General features: G+C 44.8%; 1 protein-coding gene across 3 annotated transcripts in view; it reads left to right on the top strand.

Annotated features, from left to right (window-relative positions):
• The window catches only part of DYRK4 (dual specificity tyrosine phosphorylation regulated kinase 4), a 58,238-nt gene extending 37,512 nt beyond the window's left edge, over positions 1 to 20,726 (top strand). For all 3 annotated transcript variants that reach the window (XM_083503340.1, XM_083503339.1, XM_083503338.1), the window contains 9 exons: positions 814 to 950; positions 1,502 to 1,642; positions 4,289 to 4,427; positions 7,463 to 7,550; positions 10,118 to 10,290; positions 12,087 to 12,147; positions 14,064 to 14,193; positions 16,002 to 16,165; positions 20,374 to 20,726. In XM_083503340.1, the coding sequence (XP_083359466.1) occupies positions 814 to 950; positions 1,502 to 1,642; positions 4,289 to 4,427; positions 7,463 to 7,550; positions 10,118 to 10,290; positions 12,087 to 12,147; positions 14,064 to 14,193; positions 16,002 to 16,165; positions 20,374 to 20,642 (1,302 nt within the window). In that variant the 3' untranslated portion in view covers positions 20,643 to 20,726. The remainder of the gene's footprint in view (positions 1 to 813; positions 951 to 1,501; positions 1,643 to 4,288; positions 4,428 to 7,462; positions 7,551 to 10,117; positions 10,291 to 12,086; positions 12,148 to 14,063; positions 14,194 to 16,001; positions 16,166 to 20,373) is intronic.
• The last annotated feature ends 2,236 nt before the right edge of the window (positions 20,727 to 22,962 follow it).

Below are 22,962 nucleotides of genomic sequence, written 5' to 3'. Positions count from 1 at the left end.
AAGGAGAGTCCATCACCTCCCAAGGGGGTCTGTTCCACTGTCAAACAGCTCTTACCATCAGAAAATTCTTTCTGATGTTTTGTCGGAATTTACTTTGTTTAACTTGAAGCCACTGGTTCTAGTCCTACCCACCAGAGCAAGAGAAAACAAGCTTGCTCCATCTTCCATGTGACAGCTCTTGAGATATTTGAAGATGACTATCACATCTCCTCTCAACCTCCTCTTATCCAGGCTAAACATACCCAGTTCCCTCAACCAGTTTGGGTTCCAGACCCTTGATCATCCTGGTCACCCTCCTCTGCACACATTCCAGTCAATATCCTTCTGAAATTGTGGTGCCAAAAACTTGACACAGAATTCCAGGTGTGGCAGAAGAGAGAGGTACTATTTTTTCCCTTGATCTGCACACTAGACATCTGTTGATGCAGACTAGAATAGCATTCTAGAGCCAGTGTGGTGTAGTGGTTAAGAGCGGTAGTCTCGAAATCTTGGGAACCGGGTTCGCGTCTCCGCTCCTCCACATGCAACTGCTGGGTGACCTTGGGCCAGTCACACTTCTCTGAAGTCTCTCAGCCCCACTCACCTCACAGAGTGTTTGTTGTGGGGGAGGAAGGGAAAGGAGGATGTTAGCTGCTTTGAGACTCCTGAAGGGGAGTGAAAGGTGGGATATCAAATCCATACTCTTCTTCTTCTTCTTCTTCTTCTGCATTGCACTGTTGATCCATATTCAGCTTGTGATCTGCTAGGACCCTAGCACCAGAGATACAAGGGCACGTACTACTTTTGCTTTCCACTTTTTGTCACTTTGTATAGGTTCTAAGTGATCATATCGCATACAGATATGAAATACTGGCTGTTATTGGGAAAGGATCATTTGGGCATGTTGTGAAGTGTTTGGACCACAAGACAGGTGAAAAAGTAGCAGTGAAGATAATAAGGAACAAAAAGAGGTACGGTATGTCAAAAGTTTTATAAACTTTATCAAGATTCCACAATGTTAGATGTTAGTTGAATAGAAATAATTTTTTTTTATTTAATTGTGATTTGTTTTATTATTTTAGCAGAAGATGGGAGTGGTTTTAATCAGTGTTTAGCCAGAAAACTCGCACAATTTTTTCAGCTAACAAGAAATTGTAGAAATTATTGTTACAGCTTTCTGACTAAACAAACAAAATTCATATTCAGGTTTTCAAAATTGTAAGTTGTTTCGAGGGCTAGTTTTGGTGTGAAGATCTTGGGGAGGTTTCTAACTGCTTGACATGGTTAGAATCCCCCTCTGGACTTCACACTAAACACATGATGAGGAACACGCATAGTGCACATGGGACAAGCCCTCCTGTGATCAGACAAGTATAGAAAGTCACATTCAGCTTTGTATTTTGTGTAGTGTGCCTGTGCTAAGAGTAATTTGCCTTAAGTGCTATTTTCAACAACACACGGGAATGATCTAGCTTCAGCTTGTGTAAAAAAATGAAAACCAAAACCCTTCTGTTGCACTTAGATTCCATAATCAAGCCTTGGTAGAAGTCAGCATCCTCAATGCTCTACGGCAAAAGGATGAAGACAATGCTCACAATGTCGTCCACATGAAAGAATATTTTTACTTCCGTAATCATTTCTGCATTTCCTTTGAACTGTTAGGGTAAGACAACTTTTCCTTATCTATAACAACAATTACGTAAACCGTTGTGTATATTTATGCCCAAATTGGAGATGGGGAAATGGGAGGGGAAGCAATCACTAAGTTTTCACATTTCCATTCCACAAGCATAGACATTTCTTTAAGCAGTATAATGGAGATCTGATCATTGCTCTGTATCAAGTTGCATATAGCAGATCCAGTTATAATTTTTGAAAGTATGAAACTGCCTTATATGGAGCCTGAACGTTCAAGCATCATTCATTGTGCCAATCCTGAGGGAGTAGTCCATTGGATGCCCCTTGATCCATGGGTTCCATGGGGAATAGGCCCAAATGTGAGTCCCAGTTATTAGCAAGATTCATAATAGTGCAGTACCTTTGGCTTTAATTGAGGATTCCTACAGCCATGAAATTAAAAGACGCCTGGTTCTTGGGAGAAAAGCAATGACAAACCTAGACAGCATCTTAAAAAAGCAGAGACATCACCTTGCCGACAAAGGTCCGTATAGTTAAAGCCATGGTTTTCCCAGTAGTGATGTATGGAAGTGAGAGCTTGGTCATAAAGAAGGCTGATCGCCAAAGAATTGATGTTTTTGAATTATGGTGCTGGAGGAGACTCTTGAGAGTCCCATGGACTGCAAGAAGATCAAACCTATCCATTCTGAAGGAAATCAGCCCTGAGTGCTTACTGGAAGGACAGATCCTGAAGCTGAGGCTCCAGTACTTTGGCCACCTCATGAGAAGAGAAGACTCCCTGGAAAAGATCCTGATGTTGGGAAAGATGGAGGGCACAATGAGAAGGGGATGACAGAGGACAAGATGTTTGGATAGTGTTCTCAAAGCTACCAGCATGCTGCGGGAGGCAGTGGAAGACAGAGGTGCCTGGCGTGCTCTGGTCCATGGGGTCATGAAGAGTCGGACACGACTAAACAACTAAACAACAATAACATCACCCTTTCCCCAGGCAATACACTTTGGGGGGTTCTTTTGAGAGAAAGCCACTGTAGATGCCCAGAGTTCAGCCTGGTCTCAGTGTCTTTGGTAGGCTGGGGCTAGGGCCTCACTAACATCTGAGCAGGCCTGGCCTGAGACATATCCCGTCGCTGAAACAGGTTCTCACCATCTTTGGCATTTCCAGTCGCTCCTGGTAAATCATGCAAAACTAATTTTCAGAGTCTAAAAAACAATCTAATTTCCCCCCTTTCCCTCTTCTTTTTGTGTAGACTGGAATGCATGTATTATGAGCCCTTAAAATATTTAGAAACTCCAACTTTTATATCTTTAAAATGAATACACATGCGCACACACATTTGAAGTTGATTTGAAGTTGATACTGGAGGTTTTTAAGCAGAGGTTAGATGGCCACCTGACATAGGTGCTTTTGTCGAGATTCCTGCATTTCCCTCCCATTTCCACATTTCTACGGTTCTATTCTTTTGAATAACCATAATGAAAGATGGTGGTTTTTCTGTCATCTGAGAACCCAAGCTGTTCTGGTACGGTTTGCTGTGGTATGGTAGAACTAATTTCCTACCGGGAAGATTTTTATGGTGTTCCAGTGTTGTACCCCTTGGAAGTGATCTTTTTTGATGAAACTTTCAAAGTATTTACGGCCACGGGCTCCTTTGGAAGGAAGATCCGGGTGAAAATTTAATAAATAAATGATATAAAAATCAGAAGTCATTAAGGGGACCTATCCAGGCATTTGAGCAGCTTTGATGCATGGTAACTGCCCAATGGAGGAAATGGAGGCAGTGAGAGATTTTATTTTCTTGGGCTCCATGATCACTGCAGATGGTGACAGCAGTCACGAAATTAAAAGACGCCTGCTCCTTGCGAGAAAGGCGATGGCAAATCTAGACAACATCTTAAAAAGTAGAGACATCACCTTGCCAACAAAGGTCCGTATAGTTAAAGCCATGGTTTTCCCAGTAGTGATGTATGGAAGTGAGAGCTGGACCATAAAGAAGGCTGATTGCTGAAGAATTGATGCTTTTGAATTCTGGTGCTGGAGGAGACTCTTGAGAGTCCCATGGACTGCAAGAAGATCAAACGTATCCATTCTTAAGGAAACGAGCCCTGAGTGCTCACTGGAAGGACAGATCGTGAAGCTGAGGCTCCAATACTTTGGCCACCTCCTGAGAAGAGAAGACTCCCTGGAAAAGACCCTGATGTTGGGAAAGATGGAGGGCACAAGGAGAAGGGGATGACAGAGGACAAGATGGTGGACAGTGTTCTTGAAGCTACCAGCATGAGTTTGACCAATCTGCGGGAGGCAGTGGAAGACAGAAGTGCCTGGCGTGCTCTGGTCCATGGGGTTACGAAGAGTCGGGCACGACTAAGCGACTAAACAACAACAACTACTGCTCAAATCAGTTTTCACTCCAATCATCATTAGCTGCTGTGCTTCATTGATCACAGTGCTCAGCAGCTGCCATTAGAGATGCTGAAACTTTTATGAGGTAACTGCATAGATAGCCATACTTTTTCTCTGAAGGATGTAAATATTCTGACATGGTCTTGGACTTTAAGTGTGTTCAGATTTTATCCTTTCAGTCAGAAGTTGAATAAAGGACTATATATTTTCTGTCGTTTAAAATTGTTCACAGTATAATGTGCAAATGTTTTCTTTTTTCTCACCCCGCAGTATAAATTTGTATGAACTAATCAAGAAAAATAATTTCCAAGGTTTTACACTGGGTTTGATTCGTAGATTCACCCTCTGTATATTAAGATGCTTACAGTTGTTGTACACAGAAAAGATTATTCACTGTGATCTAAAGCCTGTAAGTACAACCATTTTTATATATCATTGCAGATTTTGTGTAATGAAGCACAGTCCAAGTCTTTAAAGGTAAAGGGACCCCTGACAGTTAAGTCCAGTCACGAACGACTCTGGCATTGCGGCACTCATCTCACTTTACAGGTCGAGGGAGCCGGCGTTTGTCTGCTTCTGCAGACAGTTTTTCCGGATCATGAGGCGAACCAGAGCAGCGCACAAAAATGCCGTTTACCTTCCCGCCTCAGCGATACCTATTTATCTACTTGCACTGGTGTGCTTTCAAACTGCTAGGTTGGCAGGAGCTGGTGACTGAGCAATGAGAGCTCACCCCGTCGCGGGGATTTGAACCACTGACCTTCTGATCGGCAAGTCCAAGCGGCATGGTGGTTTAAACCACAGCACCACCCACGTCCCTCTAGTCCAAGTCTTTAGACAAGACTAAAGATTATTGTTTCCAAAATTGCATAACATTATTTTTCTCTCCCTCACTTAAAATCTTCTGGGCCCCTTGTCAGTGGCTAATTTTTTAACTCTCATGCACATTATGGATTGTTATTTACACCAAGGAGTAGAAAAATATGTAAACATTCCCCCCCCTTAAACTATGTTGTTCCATATTCTGTGTATTCTACTGCAAAATGGAGGTTAAGTCTGTGGCATTTCAGTATCCCCCCCCCCCCCCGTGTGTGTGTGTATTTCTGTGTAATGAGTTCATTTCAATGAATGGGGTCAGTTAGGTCCTAACAAGATGGGACATTATGTGTGTATTTGCATTTAACATGCACTTAAAAAAAAAAAAATAGTAGGTGCTGGGGGTGATTACTGCTGCAAGTAGCAAAGGGAAGTTTAACCCTTATCTTCTTGCTTTCTATCCTGGCAAAAATAAATGCTTCTCTGAAGCTGCTATTTGCATTGGAAGGAAAACTTGACTAGATTTCATTGGGTGGACGCGGGTCTACCCAAGGGACGCGGGTGGCGCTGTGGGTTAAACCACAGAGCCTAGGACTTGCCGATCAGAAGGTCGGTGGTTCAAATCCCCGCAACGGGGTGAGCTCCCATTGCTCGGTCCCAGCTCCTGCCAACCTAGCAGTTTGAAAGCACATCAAAGTGCAAGTAGATAAATAGGTACCGCTCCGGTGGGAAGGTAAACGGCGTTTCCGTGCGCTGCTCTGTAAGCAGCTTAGTCATGCTGGCCACATGACTCGGAAGCTGTACGCCTGCTCCCTCGGCCAGTAAAGCTAGATGAGCGCCGCAACCCCAGAGTCGGTCACGACTGGACCTGATGGTCAGGGGTCCCTTTACCTTTTACCTAGCTTGACTAGACCTCTTTGAAAGTAAAAGGAAGTGATGAAATACTGACGTATAGATGACTCTCATATGGTTAAGCATTCAACATCACAATAGCTGTTTTATGTTGATGCAGCAGTGATGTTTGGAAAGCTTTAACCATTCAGTGAATTTTCCAAATCACTGAGTGTCATATGACCAAATATATAGACCAAAGCATTAGCCTATGTTAGAGATATGATGTTTATTTCAGTTTCCTCTAGTACAGACTCCTAGTGAAGGTCTGTTTTCTATGAGACACTGTCTATATTAAAACCACTTTCCCTTGTACAGTGGTACCTCGGGTTACATAAGCTTCAGGTTACATACGCTTCAGGTTACACACTCCACTAAGCCAGAAATAGTGCTTCAGGTTAAGAACTTTGCTTAAGGATAAGAACAGAAATTGTGCTCCAGCAACCCGGCAGCAGCAGGAGGCCCCATTAGCTAAAGTGGTGCTTCAGGTTAGGAACAGTTTCAGGTTAAGTACAGACCTCCGGAACGAATTAAGTACTTAACCCGAGGTAGCACTGTAATTGGTCTGCTGCCACCCTTAGCCTGGCTTAAATGTGCCATTCGGTGTATAAAAAAATGTATATTTGTTCATGTAGGGTTCTATATGCTCAATGTTAGAGAAGTGAGATCTGAAGTTGGTGGAAATGACCCCCATCAAGGAAGGCGTTTATAATTCCTTCGCAGATTGGCCCAGCAGGTTTATGCGGCCCCTCTACAGTTCTGCAGCAGTTGATTCCCTTTCTGGGGCTAATTTTCATGGCTCCTATGGAACATGATAAAGTCTCAGGGAGGCATGTTCTCAGTGTGGCTGACTAACCTGCCCTTTTCTGACCTGGTTTCTGCCCTTCTGAGCTAAGCATTCAAAGGTGCCAGGGCAGGGGTCAGCAAAGTTTTTCACTGTCCCTCAGACCTTGTGGGGGGCCAGCCTATATATATATATATATATATATATATATATATATATATATATATTTGCTTTCGTAGATTTTCACGGGTACAGGAATGCAGGTTTTGGTGTCTTCGGGTGTCTTCCCGTGTAAGAGTTGGGGTGTCTAGGCGACGTTTCGACGAGGTCTCACTCGTCATCTTCAGGCTAACAAGAAGCCGAAAGCACCAGCCTGAAGATGACGAGTGAGACCTCGTCGAAACGTCGCCTAGACACCCCAACTCTTACACGGGAAGACACCCGAAGACACCAAAACCTGCATATATATATATATATTTTGGGGGGGGAATGAACAAATTCCTATGCCTCACAAATAACCCAGAGATGCATTTTAAATAAAAGCACACATCCTACTCATGTAAAGACATGCTGATTCCTGGACCATCCATGGGCCGGATTTAGAAGGCGATTGGGCCGGATCCAGCCCCTGGGCCTTAGTTTGCCTACCCATGTGCTAAGGAATGGTCAATACTTCTTCAGAATGTAGCCTATAATTTTTAAGCATTGTTTGAGTTCTTTCTGATATATCAACAAATGAATGACCTTTGCGTTCCTGTATGAACGCTCCATCCACAAAATAAGTCACACCTAAAAGAGGAGGTCAAAGAGGCTGGGATTTCTCACCAGACACCACCATATATTTGCAGGCTGGTTGCTTTTCCCCTGTAAAAATGATTTTGCTGTTAGTCTGCTAACCTGATAGATGTGTGTTGATATTTTCTCTCCCCCTTCTTCACTTTCCCTCATTTTAGGAGAACATATTAATAAACCAACCCCAACCTGGGCAGGTTTCATTTAAAGTTATCGACTTTGGATCAAGCTGCTATGAACACCAAAGAGGTTTGCAGAAAAGTCAAGTAGATGTAATTTTCTTTATTAGATTTCTTAATTTTTGATTTATTTACTTATGTACTTCAAACTCCACATCTTCTGTATAAATTTATAATCCTGGGGCAGCTCACAAGGAAGTAAGAAACAAAGGCACAATGAATTTTTAAATAGTTTTTTGAAGTAAAAAGGGAAATCAACTGTTAAGTTGTGGGTGAACATATCAGACGACACAGCGATTCTTCAAACAGCTCTTGTTTATTCACAGGCCAGAACAGAACTGAACTGAAGGGTTCAGTCAGCCTGCTTATATAGAGCTCCAGTACAACGTAACTGTAACAACTTTCTAAAACTATCCAATCACTGAACGTCACTTTCGATCCCTTATTTGCATAACTATCTACAGTATCCCCCTGCTGGCCCATCAACACCGGCCTCTGTCCCTCTTTCCTTCCCTCTCTCCTCTGATGCCCTTTCACATCTCTGTCCCCCATTGGCTTGCATGGCTGTTTGTTGCAGCAGCCCTGGCTACAAGCACCTCAGCTGAATGGTGCCTCTGGGGCTGCCCGGGGGGCAGAGAGTGCTGGGAGCGGAGGTGGCCTTGGAGTAAGCAAGCAAGCCAGTGGGCGAGGGTGCCCAGTCAGCCAGTCCGCCAGTCCTTGCAGTTGGGAATGGACAAACTAGTAGGAGACCTGGCAAACAGGTGTTCCGCTAGCCATTCTTGTACTTACTGTGTGCAAGGCCTGCCTGGGAGCTGAGTTGCGTGTCGAGACCCCGAGACCACCCTCTCGTTGATGAACAAGACACAAGGACACAGATGTTAGGTTAATGTTATTGGGCCAATTTAGGCCACAACCTTATTGGTTACAGAATGTGAGTGGTATTGGCTTAGGCATTGGAATTGACCCGACTATATCTGACTCCTGCCCATCACGCAGGGAATCCAGTAAGGGTCAATCACCGGTAGGGGGAGCCCCGTCGATGCAAACTAACTCAAGCTCCCTCTGGGTTCCCGACGGGGTCGTGGCATGGCCCTAGCCCAGCCCCGGACTTTGGACAAGCTCCACACCCCCAGATTCCTTTAATGGAATACCCTTCAGCTTGGAGGGGCAGGTGATGGCCACACCTCCCCTCCCCCAGAGCCAGTGTGGTGTAGTGGTTAAGAGCGGTAGACTTGTAATCTGGTGAACTGGGTTCGATTCCCCGCTCCTCCACATGCAGCTGCTGGGTGACCTTGGGCCAGTCACACGTCTCTGAAGTCTCTCAGCCCCACTCACCTCACAGAGTGTTTGTTGTGGGGGAGGAAGGGAAAGGAGATTGTTAGCCGCTTTGAGACTCCTTCGGGTGGTGATAAAGTGGGATATCAAATCCAAACTCTTCTTCAAACCAATGCCTAACTGCCACAAGAGCCCAAGGCTCGCCACCAAATACTCTCACACCTGCAACCAATCCGGCTCATGCCTGAGTTCAAACGTGGCCCAGCCACGCTCCCCCAGCCAGTGAATTGGGTGGCAGACAAATGACATGGCTGGGAACCTCCGGGGGACGCGGGACCTTGTCCCCCACCCCCGGAGGGGAGTGGGTGGCCATGTGGTCCACTGCAACTCCTCCCCACTGGGAAGTGGAACGGATTTCCCGGTGCTGAAGGGGAGTTTTTCCACCATGCAGGCCAGGCAGCGCCCACGGCTGCCTCCCCAGGTGAATAAGATGCTGGCCTCATGTTCACCTTTGGCCTGTCTCTGTTGGGCCCCTGAGGCTGGGAGCATCCTCTTCCCAAACTCCTGGGGGGGGGGCATCGTGAGGAGGTACCTCTCTTTGGGGTGGATGGGGCAGCTCAGAGACCAGGGTTGGTGGCTGCTGCTGCCCAGAGGACTCCCAGAGAGAGGGGAGAGGAGGCTGAGGGAACACTCCACAAAGAAGGGTGTTCAAAAAGGAGCGAGAGGCTGCCAGCTCTGTAGTCAAGGGGCTCCTGAGCCGCACAGGAGTGCCGCAGAAAGAATGTAGTTGGTCAAGTGAGCCATGGACCCAAAAAGGCTGAAAACCTGTGAGCTAGACTATCAACTTTTGCTATATTGATAGTTCAACACACTGTCTTCTAGAAAAGTATGTATAAATAAATAGACTGCAGATAGAATGTAGTTGGTCAAGGGAGCCTTGGACTCAAAAAGGTTGGAAACCAGAGGTCAAGACCAAAATGATGGGAGTTAAGATAAGGAGCTCAGGGGCTTGCATTGAGGTGAGGATCAGTGACCCAGAAACTCCAGCGGGTGCAGAATGCCGCGGCAAGACTCCTTACGGGGTCCTCACTGCGAGATCACATTCACCCACTGCTATACCAGCTGCACTGGCTCCCGGTGGAGTACATGATCAGGTTTAAGGTGCTGGTTTTAACCTTTAAAGCCCTATACGGCCTAGGACCCTCATACCTACGGGACCACCTCTCCTGGTATGTCCCACAGAGGAACTTATGGTCTTCAAACATCCTGAAGGTCCCAAGCCACAGAGAGGTTAGGCTGGTCTCAACCAGAGCCAGGGCTTTTTCAGCTGTCCAATGTTTTTCCCCTGCCTTTTTATTCCAGTGTATACGTATGTCCAGAGTCGATTTTATCGTTCCCCAGAAGTGATTCTTGGTCACCCCTATGCAACCCCTATTGACATGTGGAGTCTAGGGTGCATTATGGCTGAACTCTACACAGGGTACCCACTTTTTCCTGGGGAGAATGAAGTGGAGCAGCTTGCATGCATTATGGAGGTAACTTCTGATTTTAATATTAGCAGGTGTGCAGAAACAACCCAGACTCTAAAGAACAAGTTTAGCTATACACAGGAACTTATGCATGCTCACAAAGGGGATTTCTTTCTTTCTTGCAACATCGCAAGTAGTTTTTGAAACTCCTCTAAGATTTGTCACATAAAGTTCCACTTTATTCCTTACTAGTTCGGCTTCATCTGGAAAACTGTGCACTTTTAGAAGGATATGTAGGTGTTGGGAGTATTCAGAGCAGGACAACAAATATGGAAGGTTGGGCTGATTTCTACTGGAGAAGACAAGGCTGAGGTGATAGCATTCTTAAGACATCTGAAAGGGTTTTTCATGGAAAACAGCAAGGACCTGTCGCCTGCTACTCGAGAAGGCAAGATTAGGTCTAGTGGACTTAAGGTACAGTAGGGTAGATCTCAGTTGACTATCAGGAGAAACTTCTTAAAGGTAACAGCATTTGGCAATGGGAACAATTATCTTGAGAGGTGCTTCAGTCTCCCTAAATGGATGTCTTCGGCGGTTGGACAGCCATCTGTGAGAGATGCTCTTGGGGTTTCCTGCAAAAAGCCAGGGGGTGGGACAATGTGTCCAACTGCGAATCAGATGCCATGCAGAGGTTCACTCTTCCAGAGACACAACTCCATGGAAGTGTGGTCACGGTTCATACCCTCTCCAACAATTCCCCCCCCCCATACTCTCAACCTGCCTTCCATGCTCCAAGTCATGAATGTCCTTCCAGGCATACACATTCTTTACATGTAATGGTACTTCTCCTTTCTGTTTGAGCCATGCCTTTTGAACAGGTTCTCACCCTCATCTCACCATGTTTCAGTCATGCTTGTTCACATGAAACGAAGGCATCTCTTTCATTACCTGTGAATTTTATCTATTAAAGTCTGAGGAATTCAATGTGTCAAACAAAAATTATGTCTACCACAAACATTTTAAACACAAATTAGCTAGCGTATGTCTCCGAAGATGCACACACACAGTTGTTTTCTGTACAAAATATGAAATAAAATGTTGCATTTCAGTAATGACTTGCATACAAGTGGCATTACACTGGCATTAGAGTGCCTGTGAAATGTTTAATATCCCCACAGGAACTCATACAAACCAGAACACAAAGACCAAAATATCACCTAGTGACGGGGAATTGAAATGTGGGATAATAACACAGACCTGTTGGGTGTTTCAATGATTACAAGCAGATGATGTGTGTAGTGTGATTTAAACACTCTCACTCCCAAGTATTAAAAGCCCCTTTATGGCATGCAACAGGCCCATAGAGTTGACCCAGAAAAAGGAGGGCAGAACTCTTTGTGAAGAACATGAAACTCAAAATGTACCATTTAACAGATACACTCTCATTTGATTATAAAAGTCAGTTTCTAAATTGATTTAGATGTACAGAGATTTTATTAGCTCCAGCCCAGGTTTTAAAGATAGTTTTGAACTTTATTTCTGTCTCCTGATACGTTAGTTCTCCCTCCCAGTTTTGGGCCAGGCATAACTTTCATTTTTAGCCGTTGATAACAGTGATGAAGAGTATCAGATCCAGTACAGATAGAAACCACCAGTTAGATGGAACCACTGATGAGTTCCTCAGAACACTTATTTTTACTGTTTGTGGTAGTTTCCCCCTCTTTTCAACTGACTCTGCGGTAGAATAAAAAAGAGCTCAGCCATTATATCAACATGTCCTTCATGTTAAAGGTGTAAGACCATTAATTTGTTATATACTTAACAGAGGTGCTCTTCAGGCTGACTTTTTGTGTGTGTTAAAGATATTAGGTCTTCCACCAGCTGATTTCATTCAGACTGCATCAAGAAGACGAACGTTCTTTGGTAAGTCCCTTGCTGTTATTGACTTGCTCGCATAGTGCCCATCATTATGGTGGACAGGGCATTTGTGGAAGAAAGACCTTCATATTGTATGGTGCTTTGTGCAAGAGGGGTCGCAATGCATATTTATTTGCTCTAGATACACACCCCAGCCTCTGAGTGGTGCAGATTTCAAGGGTGCTAACACACGCCTTCGGTTTCGTTTCCTTGGAATTAAGAGCAGTGCAGACTAGCGCAAAATTAATAATTGCAGCTTGTCTACATTCATTTAGTGCTCGTTGTTCTTATCACGCTTGGGGATCAAGCATTTCTGTGTTGGCCTGGTGGATTGTGGAATAGGCCTCCCAGAAATATACCGTATTTTTCGCCCTATAAGACACACTTTCCCCCCTCCAAAAATGGAGGGGAAATGTGTGTGCGTCCTATGGGGCGAATGCAGGCTTTCGCTGAAGCCTGGAGAGCAAGAGGGGTCGGTGCACACCGATTCCTCTCGCTCTCCAGGCTTCAGGAAGCTCTGCGCAACCCTCCGGAGCCCGGCGTGAAGTCGCACCAGGCTCCCGGGCGCTGCGCAGAGCTGCCTGCATTTCAAAGCCTGGGGCGCGCTGAAGAGCGCGCCTGGGCTTTGCGCAGCTCTCCGCAAGCCTGGGGAGACCGGCGCGACTTCGCGCCGGGCTCCCTAGGCTTGCGGATAGCAGGCTGCTCTGGGGGCTGGGGTCGGGGGAAGCTCAGGCTTCCCCCACGCCAGCCCCACGACTGGGGGGAAATAATTTTTTTTCTTTATCCCCCCCCAAAAAACTAGGTGCATCCTATGGGGCGGTGTGTCCTATGGGGCGGAAAATACGGTAATTTATTTTATCTTTAGGCACCAAGTTACTCTCTTGTGCTTTTGGAAAGCAATAATAAAGTATCTATTGCTAGTTTACTGTTGCACTGGGTTTCCTTTGTCGTAATACATTTAGACTGATGGTTGGGGTTTTAAAAATTTTTTGTGTGGATTTGAATGTAATTGTTTTATTCTGAATTGTAAACCACCTTGAAGAGATGGAAAGGTGAGATGTGTTTTAAGTATTTATTCATTCCCTTGAGGCTTTTGTTGCAGCTTTTGGCTGCAATACATAAATATTAAAGCACTAAATCGTTAATCTCCGAGAGATTTTTCTGCGAGTGAAAATTACTGGTTTTGTGAACAACACTGGCACTCTTCTGGATCAGAGATGCAAACTGTTAGTCTATGCTGCCAAAATCTTCCCAGGTCTCCGGTGGTTCTTCTAATCTTCTAATCAAGGTGGGTTTTAAGTTTACCCACAGAGCAAAAAGCTTCATGTAAGCTCTGCACTGTAAGGTATTTTTCTGTACATGTGAATTAAGCAAAGTTACACCTGGGGTCATTTGCTACATTGCTAGGAATTCCTGGCTCCTAACGGCACCACATTTGTTATGGAGTCTGACCAGAAAAATAAGGAATCGGTTTTTATGGCAAAATGCACTTCCAATTGAATAGGGTGCATCCCAACATTACAGCGCTGGACATCCCTGTTCTAAATACCGTATTTTTCACTCTATAAGACGCACCAGACCATAAGACGCACCTAGTTTTTGGAGGAGGAAAACAAGAAAAAAAATATTCTGAATCTCAGAAGCCAGAACAGCAAGAGGGATCGCTGAGCAGTGAAAGCAGCAGTCCCTCTTGCTGTTCTGGCTTCTGGGATAGCTGCGCAGCCTGCATTCGCTCCATAAGACGCAGACACATTTCCCCTTACTTTTTAGGAGGGAAAAAGTGAGTCTTATAGAGCAAAAAATACGGTAAATATTATCTGGGCAGACTTAAATCTTCTGTGGACTTACCTTTCCAGCCTCAAAACTTTAAATATTATGCAAATGAGTATACAGTTTTAAAATGTTGCTTTTCTGTTTTAAAGATTCCAGCGGTACTCCAAAGAATCTTACAAATAGTAGGGGGAGAATAAGAAACCCGAACACAAGGGAACTGAGCGCTGTATTGAAAACGTATGATGGTGCATTTCTGGATTTTCTGAAAAAGTGCCTTGTGTAAGATAGCTTTCATTTGTTTTGCCCATTGCATATATAGACTCTTAAATCCTGCTTTTCTGTCCTTAAGCGTTGGTTAAATGTCTGTTGCTCAGTTATGGTAGCAAGGTTTATTTTGATTTGCTAATTCCCCATATTGCCAGAGTATGTAATGACAATGTTTTGCAGAAAGAAGCAGCATATTTCACATGGGACTCCAGGAGTTCTTTGGAAGTTTGTCAGAGGTTTCTCAGTTAGTATATCAGTCCTGGTGAACAAACTTTCCTGAGAGGCGGCTTGGCTACCACTGCATTATCTCCCCAAAGAATGTGCAACTTTAAAGAACATATTGGATGTGTTCCAAGTGGCTGGTTCACACCATGCGCTAATGGAGAGTTATCCTATTTATGTTTTCCATAAACTTGCTTGGGCCCCATGGCAGACATGCAGGGAAGAGGTTCATTGATAGACAAGTTTTAAAACCACTAAGTTAGGGTGATAATAGATGGGATCACAGTCAGCATGTGAGCTGAGTTGGCAGAATTAAAGGCGTGATTTTAGAAGGCCACAGTCACTTGGTGGCTTGGGAGGTATTGGTGGCTGGCTGCAAAGGTAGCTAAAGTTAGATCTATTGCCCTTGAAGCTCTGCCTCCCAGGACCCACCTGACTCCTTTCAATGCCTGTTTAAAACTTACCTATGCATTCTGGCATTCTCAAACTGATCTCCCTCATCTATCTTTCTTTTTCATTTTGCCTCCTTTCAGGCTCTAAGGAGAACAGGTCCTCTGCCTTTTTTTGGGTGCAGTGCCTATATATTAGACACTCAGATTTTTGCAGAGTGTATTATGTGATGTGCAGTAATGAAACTGCTGTGAAAATGCTGCCAACCTAGCAGTTCGAAAGCACATCAAAGTGCAAGTAGATAAATAGGTACTGCTCCGGCGGGAAGGTAAACGGCGTTTCCATGGGCTGCTCTGGTTTGCCAGAAGCGGCTTAGTCCTGCTGGCCACATGACCCGGAAGCTGTACGCCGGCTCCCTCGACCAATAAAGCGAGATGAGTGCCACAACCCCAGAGTCGGTCACGACTGGACCTAATGGTCAGGGGTCCCTTTACCTTTACCTTATATGTGCTACCATTCCAGTTTCCAAGATAAGCTCTCACATGAATTGTGTAGAGATCTTGAGAAAACAACTTTTTCTAAATGTGTTGTTGAAATCTCAAGTTCACCCTCTGTATCCAGCGACTGACACCACAAGGCCACTGGAAGCAAAATGGCCGGCTTGTGCTCAGGTGAGAAGCAAATGGATGGAGGGGTTTGGTGTTAGAAGCCACCCACAGAAACGTCACCACATGTGACAGGTTTCCGTCATGGTCCTCCATGCACCAGAAGCAGATTAGTCATGCTGGCCACATGACCCAGAAAGCTGCCTGTGGACAAACGCTGGCTCCCGTGGCCTGAAAAGTGAGATGAGTGCTGCACCTTTGACTGGACTTAGCTGTCCAGGGGTCCTTTAACTTTACCATGCACTGCTCTGGTTCGCCAGAAGCGGCTTAGTCATGCTGGCCACATGACCCGGAAGCTGTACGCCGGCTCCCTCGGCCTATACAGCGAGATGAGCATAGCAACCCCAGAGTTGTCCGCGACTGGACCTAATGGTCAGGGCTACCTTTACCTTTTAAGGTCATACCATATGAGTGTGGTGTTTTCGTGTGCTGTCACGTGTAGGATAATGTGAGTAATAAACCCCATATGCACATAGGTTTGTATGTGTATAATACATGTGCATCATGCTCCATACTGATGTTCTCCATATGTTTTATGTCAAGATGGAAACCTTCCCTGCGCATGACTCCGGAAGATGCAATGCACCACTCCTGGATGCAGGACCCATGGTTACATAAAGCAAAACAAAAGCCCAAGCCTACGACGAAGTCAGGCGAGGCAGAGAAGAAGAAGGATAATGCCCATAAGAGTGCTCAGCCAGAAAAAGGTGGACTCATAGTTCTTGGTTCTTTCTTCCCCCCCAAATGAATTGTCTTTAAATAGGTATTTCAGAGGGAGATAAACCAAAACCAAAACACCAGGAAGCACCTGCCACGTTCAGCAGCATCTTGAGGTCTGCTTCTCTCTATGTTATGGAAACCAGAAAGGCCACGTTATGGGATACTAGTAGCTGAACCCAGCTTCCAAAGAATTCCAGCTCCAAATAAAGAAGCAGCAGCAAGTTTCCATCTTTTATGGTCGAAAAGATATGTTCGAAATAGTCAGTGCCAGAGGACTTGTTGCATAAGATTTTTCAGTGATTGTATGGTGGGGCTGCAACACAATATATGCCCCCCATGATGGGCAGAAGCAGGGGAAAATATGAAAAATAAAACTCTTTTCATGTAATTTATTGCAAAATTGCATAGCGCTTTGAAAAACAGATTATACAAAATAATCGAAACAATGCACATTTACTGAATTTGCATAACCTATACATTTCACAGAATCTATTTGGTTACCTTGCTGCGCATTTTGTTGCTTTCTATACAACTCAATTTTCTGCTCCCCTAAAATGTGGCGAGCAGGATAAAACGTATGATGTGACCGTGCCTCTCTGTTCAGATATTCCCAGGGAGTAGTTGCACCTGTGTGGGCAATTTCTGAAAGCAGAGGGCCGTGCAATTGCCACATCACAAGTGCTCTCAAGCTCGGGTGTCCATGCCTGAGCCTCGCAAATGGAAAGGACCCCACATAGCCCCCCTGTTAGGATATGGTTTCCGTTCCACCTTAAAAGAGTCAGGCATGACTGTTGTGCGTCACATGCCTGTTTACTTCCTGCTCACTGGGAGTTTCCGTTTTGTATATAGCTTTTGTTCCGGCTGTTTTCCTGGACACGGATGCAAGCAGTCATGTTTTTCCTTTGTTCTGACCGACGTTGAATAAAGCTGTAAATATGCTCTTCTGTCTGAATCTTCCATGCTGGAAAGGGCATGCATGAGTCTTGGAATGTCTCTAAGGGTCGTGTCGCTAATTGACGGATGCTGTTTCCATGGGAGACTGGTGATTGTCCGGAGACGACAAATGGGGCCTGCCTGATGCCCTCTGTCTCCCTGGCAGTATCCCAACACCCCCCACCCCCCGGTTCCTAAATTCTCTCAGCCTATGGCAATTGTTCCCTGGATGTCAAAGCAGCCTCTGTCAGCCCAGAAAGTGATGTGGGGTGAGGAAGAGTGGAATAAATTTAATGATTATCTAGTTAAATTTGTCAAGTTAAATTAACTGAAAATAGCTTGCAGATACTTAATTGGCTTAGGATTTTTATTTATGTTAAGTGATGAAATAATATGTTTAATTCCATAAGGTGAAGATTTAAGGATGTTAATGTTTAAGTTGAATTTCATAAGAATTGGGATTTGGAAAACCGTTAAAAGGACATGCAATGAAATTCAACCAAGGGGGAGCGAGGAAGTCACTTAACAAAGTTAATAAGTGTAATTTTCAATAAGGCTATGATTTATGTTTGTTTGTCTTGTGTGTGTTTTTGTTTATAATATTGTGAAAACTAATAAAAAAATTTTTTGGGGAAAAAGAAACTTAGGTGGGGTGGCAGGCGGAATGAACTGAAAATATACCGTATTTTTTGCTCTATAAGACTCACTTTTTCCCTCCTAAAAAGTAAGGGGAAATGTGTGTGCGTCTTATGGAGCGAATGCAGGCTGCGCAGCTATCACAGAAGCCAGAACAGCAAGAGGGATTGCTGCTTTCACTGCGCAGCGATCCCTCTTGCTGTTCTGGCTTCTGAGATTCAGAATATTTTTTTTCTTGTTTTCCTTCTCCAAAAACTAGGTGTGTCTTGTGGTCTGGTGCGTCTTATAGAGCGAAAAATACGGTAGACATCATTTTCCTTAGGTGTGTCCTCCAGTTCCAAGACCAAGTCAAGATATGTACACACAAACACACACACGCTGTTTGCTTTGGGGTTGGAGGAAGTCTGTCTTCTGCTACTGCATTTGCTAAGAAAACACAGGACATTTGATGTCTGTTTCCTGAGCCCAGTTCCCCCTCACCACCAGCTGTTTCAGGGATAGACGTTGGTTGCCTATGTTTGCCGTGGAAAGAGAGGGAGAAAGGAGGGACTGAGAACAGAGGAAGCTTTATCTCCCCAGGGATTGATTATGAAGGTGGAGAGAGTCCATCAGTGATGGACAGCTACATGTTTGTAGTGTGGAGAGACAAAACGGGGAGGTCCTACCCTCTCTGCTCCAGGTGGTGGTAGCTTCCAGAGACATCTCGCAGAACTATCTCGAGATCACATTGGAAGCTGCTGCTGCCGCCGCCATTTCTCCTTGCTTCTCTGGCGGTTGGCAGCAGGGGTGAGCAAAGGTGTTCAGGGGATTCTGCTGCCCAAGATGGCGGCTTCCGTCAGCCTCATGGGTGGGCCGGCCCTGGTGGTGTACTCAAACTTCCTGTTCTTTCAGCCCACTGCACTTATACCTGTTATGGAAGCTTTTAATGTTTGATGAATTATTGTATTTTAATGTTTTGCTGGAAGCCGCCCAGAGTGGCTGGGGAAACCCAGCCAGATGGGTGGAGTATAAATAATAAATTATTATAAATTATTATATTACTACCTGCACCACTCACAGAAACCTCAAGCAGGTATAGGTATCTCTAGCAGAGGCTGCCTCCCTGAGGCATAGCCCTCCCCACTGTAGCCTTATGAGGCTTTGCCCTCGGGTGGGAAAAATATTGCGCCTGGGAAAGGGAAGTGGGAGTCAACAGACACTCAAGGAATAGTTCGGAGAAAAGGCTTTTATTTCTACCATCCATGAACTGGTAGAAGGAGCAAGTGTGATAAGTCACAAAAAGCATGCACGAGTTCACAATCATGTATGTGCACAAGCATATATACCCCTTTCCAGTTCCCTCCTCCTTTCTCCTCCCTCAGGAGTCCTGCCCCATGTTGAGGTTCCTGAGCATGTACAGAAAGCTGTCTTGGGACTATTGTGGACTCTTGGCAGGAAAGGGGGTGAGGGGGTTTTCAGAGTGTTCCCGTTGTTTCATTCTTGTGCTTTGGCATGGTTCCCGGAGAGAAAGCAAGTTGCAATGTGGTTCTGAAAAAGGCCTGAGAAGACAATGGGCCCTGTTCTCTACCTTGTTGCAATCTTTTTGGTTACAGCAAGCGGAATGTTTCTGATGCTTAGCTGCTGAGAAAATGATTTTGAAAAGCTTTGAGAAGCTTTGAGCCTGCTTGGGGGGGGGGGGTGACTTCGGGCCTAGGTGAGGTCACCTGTCCTCACCTTCCTTCACCACAAATCTCAGAGCCACACACTCTTCCCTGTACAACATGCATTTTACTCTTCTGTCCAAATTCAGGAAAGCTCTGCAAACATTTCTGTCAACCTGCTGTTCTCTGCCCATCACAATCCCAAAGCATCACTTTGAGAAAGAGGCCCCTGTTATTTGTGTCTTAGGAGGAGAAAAAGGCATGTGTTTGCTTGGAGGTTTCTTCTCTATCTCTTGTTGCCAGGGCTAAGCAGCAGCTTCAGTATTGGCCCAGTAGGACTGCCTTTGAGTACAGTCTGAGCATGCTCAGTGCTGGTTTCCCTAAGGCCACACCTCAAAGCACGTTCGTTGCAGCTAGCCAGGAGAAGGCTGTTGTTGTCAGTTTCGATAGCTGGTTTTTATAATTAATATTTGTCAAGAGAGAGCAATGGCAGACATGTATGTTTCTAGGTTTTTGCTTAATTGTTTGCGTTTATTTTTGTGAATGGGGAGGAGAATTGAGAGGAGAAATGTGGCTTCTGTGTGTGTTGCAACTTTCAACACCTAGATTCACAGAACAGTCAAGTTGGAAGGGACCACAAGGGTCATCTAGTCCAGTTTGCTGTAATGCAGGAATCTTTCACCCAACGTGGGGCTTGAACCCTGAGCAAATTACATGCTGCTTGATATATAACCGATATATAACCTCTATATAAAATAAGTGGTTTGCAAGAAAGTGATTAATACAGTTAAAAACAATTCTAAACTATGCCAGCATCCACAAGGCTGGATACAAAAGTGTTTTAATCAGGTGCCAAAACCTTACTTGCACACTCCTCTTTGTATTTATTGTATTTTATTGTATTTAAGTCCTAAAGCAATTCTAGATTTGCTGCTCTCGAAAGTAATACATTTCCCCTTAAATTTTGTGTCTCCCCTTTTCTGCAGATGAAACCACACGGCACCAATCTGCTGGAGAAATAAAATCTGATCCCGCTGAAAAGTTATCCGTTGCGATTCAGAAATTATCTCCCATCATAACCTCCCAAGATGCAAAGGAAGAGGAAAAGGAGGATTCCAACAAGCAAGAAACTCCAGAAAAAGAAGTGGAAACCCTGGTGGACAAAAGTGTTAAAAGAGAACAGAGAGACCATAGGACTGAGAAGGTCATGCACAAAAATACAAGCATCTTGCCACCCATCAAGTACAAGCAATGACTAGTCCTCTTTGCATATCATTTGTGGTCTGCTTTTAGGTAACTTTTTTGCTGTAAAATGTTCAAGAACAGAAATTTAACATAACTGTCTGTATACGGTCTGTGCACATTTCTTGGTGTGGAGGAAGATTGTATGAGTGGAAATGGGTACTATCTTACAGTTCAAATAGAATATATTTTGCTCTGTTGAGGGGACAGAAATTAATTTTTATCAGAACAAGGGTGTGGATGAACATTTCACTTGTGAGTACTGCAAGGTGAAGACATAGGACCTCTGTCTAACCTCCAAGACATTTCTTGCACAGCTCATGGGCTGTTATTTCAGTCAGGGGTTTGGTTTTTTAAAGTGTCGTATCGTATTTTATTTATTAAATTTGTATAGCGCCATATATCCATAGATCTCAGGGTGGTTAAGGACACCAGAAGCGACAGGTGTTAAAAAAAAACCCCACAACTTGAAACATTTCCCAGAAAAGAGAAAGAAAAAAAATCAGAAAGAGCAGCAAGATAGGGGTACCAGAGCTTTGCATTGTGACCCCAATTCAATAGATAGGAGCCCTATAATTTGCACAAGAGTGATAAAGGGGCATTGTGTGAGACCCCTGTACACACACACACACACATTTTAAATGCCTGTTATATATGGGATAGGGATGTGGGTTAAACTACAGAGCCTAGGACATGCCAATCAGAAGGTCGGCGGTTCGAATCCCTGTGACGGGGTGAGCTCCCATTGCTCAGTCCCTGCTCCTGCCAACCTAGCGGTTCGAAAGCACGTCAAAGTGCAAGTAGATAGATAGGTACCACTCTGGCGGGAAGGTAAACGGCGTTTCCGTGCGCTGCTCTGGTTCGCCAGAAGCGGCTTAGTCATGCTGGCCACATGACCCGGAAGCTGTACGCCAGCTCCCTCGGCCAATAAAGCGAGATGAGCGCCGCAACCCCAGAGTCGGTCACGACTGGACCTAATGGTCAGGTGTCCCTTTACCTTTACCTTATATGTGCTACCATTCCAGTTTCCAAGATAATCTCTCTCAAAACAACTTTTTCTAACTGTGTTGTTGAAATCCAAGTTTACCCTCTGTATCCAGCGACTGACACCACAAGGCCACTGGAAGCAAAATGGCCGGCTTGTGTTCAGGTGAGAAGCAAATGAAAGGAGGGGTTTGGTGTTAGAAGCCACCCACAGAAACGTCACCACACGTGACAGGTTTCCGTCATGGTCCTCCATGCACCAGAAGCGGCTTAGTCATGCTGGCCACATGACCCAGAAAGCTGCCTGTGGACAAACGCTGGCTCCCGTGGCCTGAAAAGTGAGATGAGTGCTGCACCTTTGACTGGACTTAGCTGTCCAGGGGTCCTTTAATTTTACCTTTTATGTTTCTTGTGAGTTTCCTGGAACAAAACAATATCTGGATCAGCCTTTCACCAGAAAGCCTCAATTCTGGGGTTTTTGAGGTTTTTTTTTGCTCCCAGATCATTAACATTAAGCAAAACCAAATTCGGTTTAGCCATGACTTGGTTGGAATCTCATAATAGCACAAGGTTCCACAACGCAGATGATATCGCAAAATGATTAAGGTAGCCATAAAATCTTGATTGCTGAGATAATATTGAAATTACTGCTTTCTCATGGAAGCACTGGAGGGAGCCATGTGGTTTTGAACTCTGTAAAAAAAGTATTTTGAGCTCAGAGGAGGAAATTATGCTTTCAATGGGAGTGGTATCTGAACTCAGATCACCCGCATAATTTTGTAAGCATTCATAAACGATGGCTTGCAGTGTCAACTTGAAGTCTGAGGGTATGGCTGGTCCCTCCGTCAAATAACTTTTGTGCTCCTGTGAAACGATAAATCATTAGTGCAGGAAGACTTCAAGGGCTCTGTGGCCTCGCTAATAAGCCTCTTTGCTCTAGAGAAACTATAAGAGACGGGATATAATTCAAATAGCATTGGTGGCCAAGAAGGCAGTATTTAAAACATTTGCAACAGAATAACTGCCGCAAGGAAAACAATTCAGATCTAGCCTGCTGGATCAGACTGCCCAGCTAAGTCCAGCATCCTGCTGTCACAGTGGTCAACCAGATCTCTGTGAGAAGCCATGGAGCAGGACATGAAACCAATAACTTCTCTTCCCTCCAGTGGCTTCCAGCAACTGGCATTCAGAACCATTGCTGCCTCCAGCTGTGGAGGTAGAGCAGGCTTCCTCAAACTCAGCCCTCCAGATGTTTTTGGCCTACAATAATAATATAATAATAATTTATTATTTATACCCCGCCCATCTGGCTGAGTTTCCCCAGCCACTCTGGGCGGCTCCCAATCAAG

This window comes from Podarcis liolepis (genome assembly GCF_965112155.1).
Source record: "Podarcis liolepis genome assembly, chromosome: 5".
In the NCBI taxonomy this organism is placed as follows: Eukaryota; Metazoa; Chordata; class Lepidosauria; order Squamata; family Lacertidae; genus Podarcis; species Podarcis liolepis.
This window is presented reverse-complemented; position numbering and strand designations above follow the sequence as displayed.